This window comes from Podarcis erhardii, assembly GCF_964252035.2.
Source record: "Podarcis erhardii genome assembly, chromosome: 5".
Lineage (NCBI taxonomy): Eukaryota > Metazoa > Chordata > Lepidosauria > Squamata > Lacertidae > Podarcis > Podarcis erhardii.
The window spans coordinates 14,815,860-14,827,907 of NC_138509.1; the positions used below are offsets into that span (position 1 = coordinate 14,815,860).

At 43.8% G+C, this 12,048-nt stretch overlaps 1 protein-coding gene and 1 long non-coding RNA gene across 2 annotated transcripts in view; both read right to left on the reverse strand.

Moving 5' to 3' along the window:
* Positions 1 to 12,048, reverse strand: part of LOC309343157 — a 103,544-nt gene that overhangs the window by 18,489 nt on the left and 73,007 nt on the right. The gene's annotated exons all lie outside the window — the stretch shown is intronic.
* SYNPO2L (synaptopodin 2 like) overlaps positions 1 to 12,048 on the reverse strand; it is a 35,090-nt gene that overhangs the window by 16,556 nt on the left and 6,486 nt on the right. Inside the window, exons 2-3 of the mRNA XM_081864242.1 lie at positions 7,888 to 8,039; positions 2,592 to 3,259 (exon numbers count right to left, since the gene is read on the reverse strand). Of these exons, the coding sequence (XP_081720368.1) occupies positions 2,592 to 3,259; positions 7,888 to 8,039 (820 nt within the window). The remainder of the gene's footprint in view (positions 1 to 2,591; positions 3,260 to 7,887; positions 8,040 to 12,048) is intronic.

The window sequence follows — 12,048 nt, forward strand, 5'->3', positions numbered from 1 at the left end:
CAAATAGGGAAACTTGGTAGGCCTCCACACCATTTTTGGGGTGGCAACTATGTAAAGCAAGGGTGGCAGGTCAGGGGCTAGCAATGAGCCCTCCCAAGCTGCAAATACTTAAAAGGTGAAGGAGGTACTGCTACTGCTGTATAAAAGTTCATCCACAAAACAAGGGGAAAAGGTGAATAAATCAACACTAGAATTGCAGGCTGTGTATACCAGTAAACCAAACATTGAAAAACACAAGAAAGGCTGCCATGAATTGCATGTAACGGTAACAGTTCAAAACCAACTATTTTTCCGTCTATAAGATGCCCCCATGTATAAGACACCCCCTATTTTTGTAGCAACAACCAATCGCCAGTCCACGCTCAGTACTATCCATGTACAAGACGCCCCCTAATTTTTGACTATTTTTTAGGCGGGGAAACTAGTCTTATACATGGGAAAATATGGTAAACCACAGTATCATTTCTGAAATCTAGCATCAATGATCAACAGTGCATGTGCAGAGATCACTCAGATGACAATTTAACTGATATAACTCATTGACTGGATTCGGACATAACACTAAACTATGGTCTAGTGTTACATGGGTGAACCTTGGGTTCCTTCTCATTTTCTCCTTCTCTGCCACAGTGATTAAAATATCAGAAGGTTTTACTTCCATTTTTTAATAACTGAGGGTTATCTCTTGTTTAGAGAAACAAGTCAAATTCATAAACCACTGTGTTTTGAGGGGGGGTGGATTGTTCTACTAAACCAGAGGTCAGCAAACTTTTTCAGCAGGGGGCCGGACGACTGTCCTTCAGACCTTGTGGGGGGCCGGACTATATTTTTTTTTGGGGGGGGGAAATGAACGAATTCCTATGCACCACAAATAACCCAGAGATGTATTTTAAATAAAAGCACACATTCTACTCATGTAAAAACACGCTGATTCCTGGACTGTCCGCGGGCTGAATTTAAAAGGTGATGGGGCCGGATCTGGCCTCTGGGTCGTAGTTTGCCTACCCATGTACTAAACCATAGTTAAGACTAACCACAGTTTGCCTAGATTTGGACACAATGGTAACCACATAGAATTTTAAAAAACTGGAAGTGAAAGCTTCTGGTCACCACCTCACAGCTGCACCACAGGAGGAGGGAAAGGGGAGCATGTGAGCATGAGGATCATTCACATAATGCCAAACCATCGTTTGAACAAAGTGGATTCTGGACTAGATATAACCTAAACCTGATATAAAATTGTATTGTAAAGCATGCATATCATCACATTTTCTCTGATTTTTATTGTTTTATCGGGGGAACTGCATTAAGTTCATTACGCCCCACCCAAACAGAAGAAGTCAATGCTGTCATCTTGCTGAGTCACTGCTTGGGCTCACTTACTGAGCAGAAATCACCACTGATCCAGAGCCCCTTTGCTGACATCATTTACCCAGTCCAAGGCATTGGATCATTGAGCAGCAAGCTAAATGAGTCAGGCCAGCTGCAATCTACGAGGAGCACCACTCGCAACTTGGAGGTCATCCCAGAAGCAGGGCCATAACATCATTTGGCAGCGAAAGCAGCAGCCCCCAGGAAGATTCTGAAGAAGACTCAGAGATCTAAATTTTCAACAGTAAACTAGACTTTGGGCGAGGCTTTTTTGGACATGTGGTTGACCATTGTTTGTGCCTGACAAAGGTAGTTTTGAAAGCTAGTTCTCATACTGTTGTCCCTTTCCATGTGCAGGAATACACAAACATTTATATATTTAGCAAAATGTATAAAACACACCTCTAAGTGATTAGAACAATATCAAGTAAAACATTAAAAAATATTGCTATAAACCAGTTATAAACAAGTATTGGAATAGTCAAAATATGATTAAGATCAACAATAGCTAAAATGAAATATGGCATGTAAATTCTGCATGTCTGGATAGGATAGCCCAGAGAACTGATATCAGCACCAACCTGATGTCAATAAGCAAGGACTTCCCAAGTATAGGTGCCACCACAATAAAAGATGGATTTATTACAGGTGTGGAACAAGTACCGTACTAGCCTGAATATAAGCCTCACTTTCCCCCCGAATTCCGACCATGAAAAGTGTGGCTTAAAATCGCAACCTTACAAAAATTGACTTTTATGATATCACTGCTGAAACAGACATACGGTTAAACAGAATGGGTGTGAGTGCCTGCGGAAATTTAAGGGAGTGGCTTATATTCAGGTGTGGCTTATATTCGGGCCAATACAGTATTATGTGGCAGCTGTAACAATCCCAGTTCCACAGACTGAAGAAGTCGAGTGGACATAAATGTAGTAAAGCAAGGATCAGGGTCTGTTGCGCTTCAGGTGGAAAAAGCAGTTAACAGAGCTCTCAGGTTTCCTGAGTTGTAACTTGAGCCAATACAATTTTCAAAAGAAGATAATATTAAGGTAATAGTGACCAATGCAGAATTATAACTGGAGCTGTGTGTACTCCTTAAAATTCTGCACTAAGGAAATCCAAATTACGCATGAAGAAAAGCTGAAATCTGCAAAAAGGAGAGGGGCGGGGAGGGAAGAGGGGAGAGGGGAAAGGGAAGCAGGTCTGCCAGGAACACTTACTGGCTTGTTTGGCTTTCTCTGCATAGGTGGTGGTCAGGTCTTCATCGATGGGGTGCTCCACAGGCCCTATCATGGGGATGAGGTGCCTCTCGGCTCGAATGTTCTTAGTTGCATGTGGGAGGAGCATGGCTTCTGGGGAAGGCTCTCTGTCTTCAGGTAAGGGTGGCTGCAGTAGCATAGCTTCACTCTCTGAGAAGGGGGTGTCGGTGCGGCTTCCTGGCTGGCACACTATCTCCCTCTTGGCTACACCGCTGAGGTTTTCTCCACGTTCTGCAGCTTGCGCTGTTGCCTCGGGGGTGCTGTCGTACCCGCTCAGCTCGGAAAGGGACACTTCGTCCTGTGGCTCGCCTGCTTTATTGTTTGGTCCCCCTGGGGGAGAACGGGGGCTCTTCTTGCGAGCTCTCCGGTGCTTTTCCTGGGCAATGTTGTCAGCGTCGCTGTCGGTCTCGGCATAGTACGCTTCGCTATCAGGGGGTGAGGTTATGTTCTCCAGGGGCTGCTGCCGTCGGGGCTGCTGCTCAGGTTCCAGGGCAGCAGGGGGAACGGCCGGTTCAGGACTGCGCAACTGGGAGGCCCGGCTGAGCGGTGAAGTTGGCGAGGGCACTTGCAGCTGCCTGGGGGAAGGGGAACGCAGGAGCCCCTCAACAGATGGGTTCCCACTAAGCACCCTGTAGGAAAGAAGAAGAAAATAAAATAAGAGATTCTGGGTCAGTTACACACAAGGCAACAGATGAATATTTCATGCAGTTATGTGGATCCCGTGCAGAATCTCCAATCTAGCTCTTTTGAGAACCAAAGTCAATTTATGGTTAGGAAATTATGAAAATGTGTCACACATTGGCTAATGAAGATACAGAGAGTGAATCCCCAACCTCCTATATATTGCAGTCAGAAGGCCACTCATACAAATTAAGCAAAAATCAGAAAGGTATCTAGTTATGCATGCATCGGTCTCTCATGAAGAAGTTTAACCTCTTAGTATGAAATATGGCTTGTTAATAGTATTGGGTGAATCTGTTAGTTTCAGTTTTTCTCAGTTTCTCCTTTTTCTAATCTTAAGTTCAATTTTCCACATTGGTTTGCAAAAGAATAAAAATACTGTATTTTTCCGTGTATAAGACGCCCCATGTAAAAGGTGCCCCCTATTGTGGGGGACTCAAATTTAAGAAAATGGGGGGAGATGGCTCAGGGTTGTTGAGGTTTTTTTAGGGGGGGATTGCCGATAATCGCACACGCGGCGCGAATTCTCCTTTCATCTGTCCCCTCACCAGCAGAAGCTGCCAATCGCCCGCCCAATTGCTGCAGCATCAGCCAATCAACACAAGCCCTTGACGCAGAAACCAATAACACACCAAATAGCCACTGACAGCTGAGGCAGCAACCAATCAAACGCCCACCCTATGCACTATCCATGTATAAGATGACTCCCACTTTTTAGCATAATTTTTAAAGGAAAAAAATCTAGTTTTATACAGTGGTACCTCGGCTTACATACGCTTCAGGTTACAGACTCCGCTAACCCAGAAATAGTGCTTCAGGTTAAGAAGTTTGCTTCAGGATGAGAACAGAAATCGTGCTCCGGCGGCGCGGCAGCAGCAGGAGGCCCCATTAGCTTAAGTGGTGCTTCAGGTTAAGTACAGTTTCAGGTTAAGTATGGACCTCCAGAACGAATTAAGTACTTAACCCAAGGTACCACTGTAAATGGAAAACTACAGTAAAGTCCTCATCACCTGGAACAACACTAATATACACATCTAAGTAAATATACACACTAATATACACATCTAAGTAAAGTCCTCATCACCTGGAACAACACTAATATACACATCTAAGTAATTTCCCCTAATCTGCACATTTTTGCATGGCATTTTTCAATAATATAATGCATTTTTGTATCTTATTTTCACTATATTTCATAAAATTTTGACACTGTTTGATTGTCCAAAAAGGCCCCCTAAAAGCTCTCAAAACAGTATACCAAAAAGATTAATTTGTCACAGGATTTGGTTCTAGTAAGCTGAGAAGGTGTGTGTGGCGGGGAATCTCTCTATCCACTTTCACTACCCCATTCATAATTTTATACCCCTCTATCATCTCCCCACTTGCTCATTTGTTAGCTTCAGTTATCAGAAAAGTAAGATATAATTTTAGTTGTTTGTTGATTTTGATATTTATCAATCTTCTATAAAATAGTTTTTAAGAAAAATTAACCCTGCAAGAATGGTGTTGAATGGGAAACAGAGAAAATGCACAATGCCCTTGGATGCTTGGAGAATAGCTAGTTCTTAACGAAAGAGAAATATGGAGCTGTTTTATACTGGGTTAGATACAGTGCATAATAAGTGTCCCCACACAGAAAAGAAACAAAACAAAAAACTACAACTACACAACATTTATAGCAGGGGTGGCCAACTCCCGAGAGACTGCGATCTACTTTCAAAATTAAAATCTGGCAGTGATCTACCCTCATTTTTTAGGGGTACAAATCAAAGTTGTTCACCTTTTTGGGGGGAGGGGAGATGCCCCGTTTTTTAGGGGGGCAGGGACTTTTTTGCAGCTCTTCTGAGGGAGGGAGCAACAGAAGCAGCCACTAATCTTATGATCACTGGCCCAGAAGGGAAGGTGGAGTTTCTAAACTCTGCCTTCCCTTCTGCAACAATAGACGCCGGTGCAGGGAGAAGGGCCGGGGCCGGAAGGGGGCCAGCGATCGATTGCGATCTACCAAAACCTCACAGGGATCGACTAGTAGATTGCGATTGATGTGTTGGACATCCCTGATTTATAGAATACTTCAATTAGCAAAACACCATACAAACAGCAAACACACAATATACATACTCCGACAGAAAAACCGGTTAAAAGCGCATCTCAACTTGATAAAGTATCAAGTTTGTACCGTGAACCCTAATTTCTTGAGAAAATTCTTTTAAAGTTAGAAGTCCAACTTGAAATGAAATTTCTCAAGGAATTAGGATGCAAGTTTGGGGTCTGGTAGATAATACTGAGTCAGGCCACTGGTCACTCTAGCTAATAGTTTCCTTTGATTTGCAGTACTCTTCAATGTCTCAAGGCTGAAATATGTATGACGTGGGAGAGAAGAATTGGATTTCCCAACATTTTCTTTCTCTTTAAAGCAGCAACCAGGGCCTCCAGTTTTGATCTAAGAAGCGGCACTGATAGCACACAGGAAAATATGTCAACGCCTCCTTTCTGAGCACTGTGATTCCAATCCAAATGAGAGCACCCTTCTTCCCCACTGCTGCTTTAAGAAAGTAATCAGGAAATCTGATCCTGGGTCACATCTGTTTGGGCAATCAACCAGAGGTCTTTCCCAGCCTTGCTATTCACAGTCCTTTTCACTGGAGAGCCAGGGGACTGAACATGGCCTCTTGTGTGTGCAAAATCTGACATTCACCACTGAGATACATGCAAGTAGCAGGAGGGGCAAGTACCAGATGATCTAGGATCAGATCAAGGCATTTTAAAAATAAATAGTGCCACCTTATGTGAAAATGGTCAAAATTGCCTAAGCCTACAGTGTTATGCTTTATCGTTGTTATGGCACACTAAAAGAAGCTGCTAACTGCATACAATTGATAAATGAGAAAATTGTTAACTACTTTAATTTTTATACAAATGAGCATGCATAGCAGTGTCCCATGGGTGCAACTTATCCTTTAATTAATGTTGACCTTGTGTTAGAATAAAATTCTTTACACGTTGGACATCTTTCTTAATAGAGGGCCCATAAGCATACTCCAGCCCAGAGAAGGCTGCCAAAAGGCCATACAGGCTGCATTGGCACTGCTTGTGATGATGCAGGCACTGTTGCCAGGAACACAACTTTAAACTAAGGCTCAGTTGACAGCCATGAGTTTTTCCAGTTGGGCTCATGCTGACTGAGCCGAGTGGCTGGGATCTAAAGAGCTGCTCTGGTTCACTCAAGTGTTTGCATTAGCTCAGCGGAATTTTTTCTTTTTTTTGTTGAACAGCTTATCTCCATGCTTCCAGAGGACAGCCATGGTGGCCTGTTTATCAGCAAAACAACAAGGAGCTGCATTCAAAGAAGACGACTCAAGCCCACAGGGGTTCTCTCCTCACTCACTGTCCACATCTTACTCCTGATATATAAGTTACCGTATTTTTTGCTCTATAAGACTCACTTTTTCCCTCCTAAAAAGTAAGGGGAAATGTGTGTGCGTCTTATGGAGCGAATGCCAGAAGCCAGAACAGCAAGAGGGATTGCTGCTTTCACTGCGCAGCGATCCCTTTTGCTGTTCTGGCTTCTAAGATTCGGAATATTTTTTTTCTTGTTTTCCTCCTCCAAAAACTAGGTGCGTCTTGTGGTCTGGTGTGTCTTATAGAGCAAAAAATACAGTAAATAGCAACAGTCTTGGTACAGGTTATTTGGGTATAGCATTGCTAACTTTCCTGAAATATGAAAACTGTTTAACCTAACCTTTTGCTTTCTGTTTTTTAACTGCTTAACAATCTCCACAAGAGCTTCTATCTTATTTTCCCACATTTTCATATAAGTCTTAGGTGTGGTGTTGATCAATGTATCTATTTATTTATTTATCTACCTACCTACCTGGCTCACATATTCTTGATATCTACCCTCCAATGCAATTATAAAAAATATATAAGTAAAGTAACCATAAGCCTTCAGAATGAGAACTTGGATAGATGATGCTATTACACTGAACCTATTTACACTAAGTGCTGAGCAAGCAAGAATTTACCCATGCAGCATTCCATGTAGCTGGCTTCAAATTTAAACCAGGCTCTCAGCTACTGAATGTGCAATAATAGCATGTCAATGCAACACCCGCTCAGGCCACAAGGATCACTAGTGTCCTAATGCTGTATTAGAAGGCAAGACAGCTGTGGCTTAAAAGAGACATCAGGCACTTGGAATACGGTGCAGGAAAGCTTTTCTTACACGTCTGACATCTTCTTTTAAACAGGCCAGCCTGGTCACACTCTGAATGTCCAACATGTCCAGAAGCCTAATATGAGTCATTCTGAGTTTTTTTTTAAAAAAAACAGAATACGGTACATATAATGAAAAAGAGTCCCTGTAACTGTTAGTGGGGGGAGTAATTTTCGCATGACATTTGCATGCATTCTGGATTGAAGTAGGAGCACAGGTCAGGCATAGCTGGGAAGGTATATGAAATCACATATATAATTACATTGAACATTTAATCAAAATCAGTTTGTGCTACCTTAACAGGGTGCTGCATTTTTCACCGTGCTCAGCTGACACCAAGAGCCAACAGCTGTTATCATTTACCTTTTAACAACAATGTTGAGGATGCCATTTGAGGAGTCGATGATCTGCATGGCGCTGGCATGTGAGAGGCCAGCACATGATTTCCCATTGATGGTTACCAGTTCATCATTTTCCCATAAGCCCCCACGGCATGCTTTGCTTCTTTTACGGATCTAAAAAGGGAAAAGCAGAGAAGAGAGTGTGAAGGAGAAAGTTCCCTCCTGGGCTATCAATAGGGATACCAACAGCATGACAGTTACAATCATGGAAAAGCTGAAAAGGGGGTTTGGTCAGCACACGAAAGGGGCACACTTATGCCACATCCTATATTCCTTCAGCCCATGGCCACAACTCCCACATAGGGAGACCATAACTCAGATGACAGCTGCTTAGCGTGTGTCCTCTCTCTCGTCTCATGGCATTCACGCCTAGCCCTCACAAGGGGCAGCTTCAGTAACGTGAAATGACGTAGAAAGGACATGTTGCACACAAAGGGACTACTCTGCAAAGAACGGCCTAAGCTTGAGCACAGTACCAAGACGTCTCTCCTTACAACCCTAAATGGGTACGTCAAATTGGGATAGGTAACAACAGCCTCCACTCAAATAACTGGAGTGAGTGTGGGGCTGATATATCCAAAGGACCTGCTGCAAATACTCCAAGTCTTTCCCTCCCCCCGCATTGCCATACATGAGAACCGTCTTCCTTTGCCAAACTGTATTGCTCCAGCAATACCCCAGCCACAACAGTGGGGGGCAGTGTTCTCAATGCATGGGAAATACTCATCCCCCACTGGCCAAAACCAGGCACTCCACTTCCTGCCAGCTGGCAGTTAATAGCAACAAATGGGGTCCTTTCATCAGGACCTAGGTGACATGGGGAGGATAGGGTCAACCTTTCCCTCTCAGTGTGCTGTGGTCCCAATGAAAACAAACCCCTTCCCCCAGTGTACCCCTACTTTTAAAAAAATGCATAGTTGCTGATGATGAGCCTAGCATAACATCCTGGTCCTCCGTGTCTCCCCTGCAAAGTGGAGGAGCAAGGAAAAGGAAGAAATGCCTATCTTTTTTTGGGAGGTATGAGCTGTCTAGACACTTGTTGGACCTTTATCAGCCTCTGGGGATCAGCTCCAAGCTTTTCCTGCAATCTTAAAATAGAAATTGCTCATTCCATCTGCCACATTCATCAGCACAAATGCCATCATCCTGGCCTTCCAGAGACTTTGCCCTTCCTCTGCCTCTAACATTTGGAAAAGAAAAAAAAATCTGGAATGAGAACATGAAACCTAGTAATAGAGCAACAGAGCAAACAGGCTCTCCTGCTCCTATCAAACTGAGCAGTTTCCATCTGGTTTCCTTCCCTCATTTCACCAAGTTTTCTGGGGTACAGTTTGTAGGCAAATAACAAAATAAAGAACTATGTACACTCATGTGAGATGCTATCATTGGGAGAAGCTGGAGCGAGGGTATCTGCTTGTATTTGAAGAATGTAATTGCCTGAGAAAAAGGTGCCTCAAGCCCAGTATTTGGAGAGAAACAACTCTTTCATGGAGACATTTCTCCACAAAGAATGCTGCATGCACCATACATTTAAAGCACAAACACCAAATCATCCTAGGAACCACAGCTTATCCTTCAAAGAGCTACAATTTCCAGCACTCTTAATGAACTACAGAAGGATTCTTTGGGGGGAAATGATGTCCTTTAAATGTATGGAGGATGTACACAGCCATAGACTATCAGCTTTTCATTTGCATATTGAGGCTCCATGACCACCCTGTTCCCTAAGGCGCAAATAACTAGACACCGCACAGGATATTGATTTAGAATAAAAAAAGGCCACAACTCTATTGGTTACAGATGTGAGGTTTGGACATAGGCAGTGTGGTAAGCAACTGCACATGTCACTCCTGCCCATCTGCTGGGAGTGTTTCTAAGGATGAAGATGGCAGCAGCGGGGGGGCACACACCCTACGTCAAATCGGGGCATCCGTCAAGTGGTCCCCATTGGAGGAGTAGTATGGCCCTAGCCCGCGTCTGAGTATCGGACAGGAGCCACTCCTCCTGGATTCCTTCTAACAGGATACCCTTACCCATGGAGGGGCAGGCAGAGGCTACCACCTCACCTCCAACCATGACTAGGCTTACCCAATGCCTATCCGCCTTACAAAGTTGTGACGATTGCTACGAAGTAGGCGAAAACCCAAGTGGTGGTGCCAATTAATCAAGTGGAAAAAATTCCTGCCTGGCCCCTGAAAATTTAGGTGGCTGACATTGTCCATAGCAAGGTCAAACCATCCATGAAAATCCCTAATCCGAGGGTTGGAAGAACGGACGCAGTGAGAGAAAGGCAGAAAACCCTGCCAGCCAGGCATTTAAACTTCCCCTGGGCATGGCACCAAGGGCCGCAATTGGTTGGTTGGTCCCACACTCAGGGGAACACCCACTAACTCCTGCCGCCATTGGCCCATTTGGCGGCAGAAATACGATCTGGCCTGTGATAGGCCAGTTTACCAGGGAGGCCCAGGTCCTGCCCACAAAGCCACCTGCCCAAAAAGGGGGAGAACAGACTTCTCTGGATGATACCCAACGTTACATGAATGGGATTCCACTTACACAACAGTACTTCTCCTTCCTCTTCTCTCCCCTCCAACCTTCAAACCCCCATTTACTCTGGAAGGTCCTACACAATTTAAGGGTGCAGGTGGAAGAGAGGAAGGGGAAATCCTGCTGTGCAAGTAGATGGACACATTTAGATGTCACCCCCTGAAAATGGCAGCATTCTAATAGGTGTGTGCATATGCATGCCAATGAGTTCTAAGGGGGAATTCTTAGCACCTTGCTAAAATTAAAATTCTCCCAAACCCGATTCCCCCCCAACACTCTCATGCAATCTGGTAATTGTCAGATTTGGGGGTTTGGCAATGAGTTTTCCACCACAGAGCCTAGGGCTTGCCCATCGGAAGGTTGGCGGCTCGAATTCCTGCGACGGGGTGAGCTCCCGTTTTTGGTCCCAGCTCCTGCCAACCTAGCAGTTCGAAAGCACGTCAAAGTGCAAGTAGATAAATAGGTACCGCTCCGGCAGGAAGGTAACCAACGTTTCTGTGTGCTGGTTCATCAGAAGCCGCTTAGTCATGGTGGCCACATGACCCAGAAGCTGTATGCCAGCTCCCTTGGCCAGTAAAGCAGGATGAGCGGCGCAACCCTAGAGTCATCTGCGACTGGACCTAATGGTCAGGGGCCCCTTTACCTTTTTCCACCCACTCAGTCCTGAACCTGAGGAGCGGAGTGCTCCACCACACTAATAAAGTTTTTTAAGCTATAGAGCAGAAAGAGGAATTGATCATTTATCTTTACCTCTTGCTCCACTATCAGAACAGATCGTTGTTATTATTTTATATGTTTAGGTTTTGTATACCCTGCTTTTAGTTGGATGTATTATTGATTTTTTTGTTATTGTTTACATGTTTCCGTGGTTCCATAATATTTTGAAAATTAATAAAAATAAATGGGGGGAGGGTTTCATTTGGAATTAAAGATCATGCTAACAACTCTCTTATCCCATCATGGTAGGGAAGGACCAGCCTGCACTAGCTGCAGAGTTTCAAGTGCTTCTCCAGACAACCTATTTATTAAGCAGTCATCCTGCTTTGTTTGCACAAAATCTGTGTGGAGATTATACAACGTTGTTTGTTGAGTTTTCATTCCAATTTGTTTGCACAGACATTGCATGGTATTGCCCATCATTGCCCTTATTCCACATTTTCCAATGCACATTCCCATCACTTTTCTTACCACATACATTCTGTGAATTTTGGGGGATGTGGGGTTTTTGTGTGTGTGTGTGCAAAAGCACCAAATCCACTTTAATTGTGCAACCTAAATTTGTTGGTATACAGCTGTATCAGACTCACAAAATAGCGACAGTCTGGATTCTGGAAGCTGGGAGTAAGAACCCAGTGGGGCTTACTTCTGAGTAAACATTGCATAGGATTACACTGTCAGTCCATTTCTAAAACCCTTACAACAAAAGCCATTCTTAGCCTCAATTCTGTTAAATTACAATTCTGCAAAAACAAATATATTTTTAATTTAAAAAATAGACCAAGCAAACTGCTTTTAAATTTTGTACGATAACTAGGGGAGGAATGATCGAGAGGACAGAAAAATCCCAAACATACCC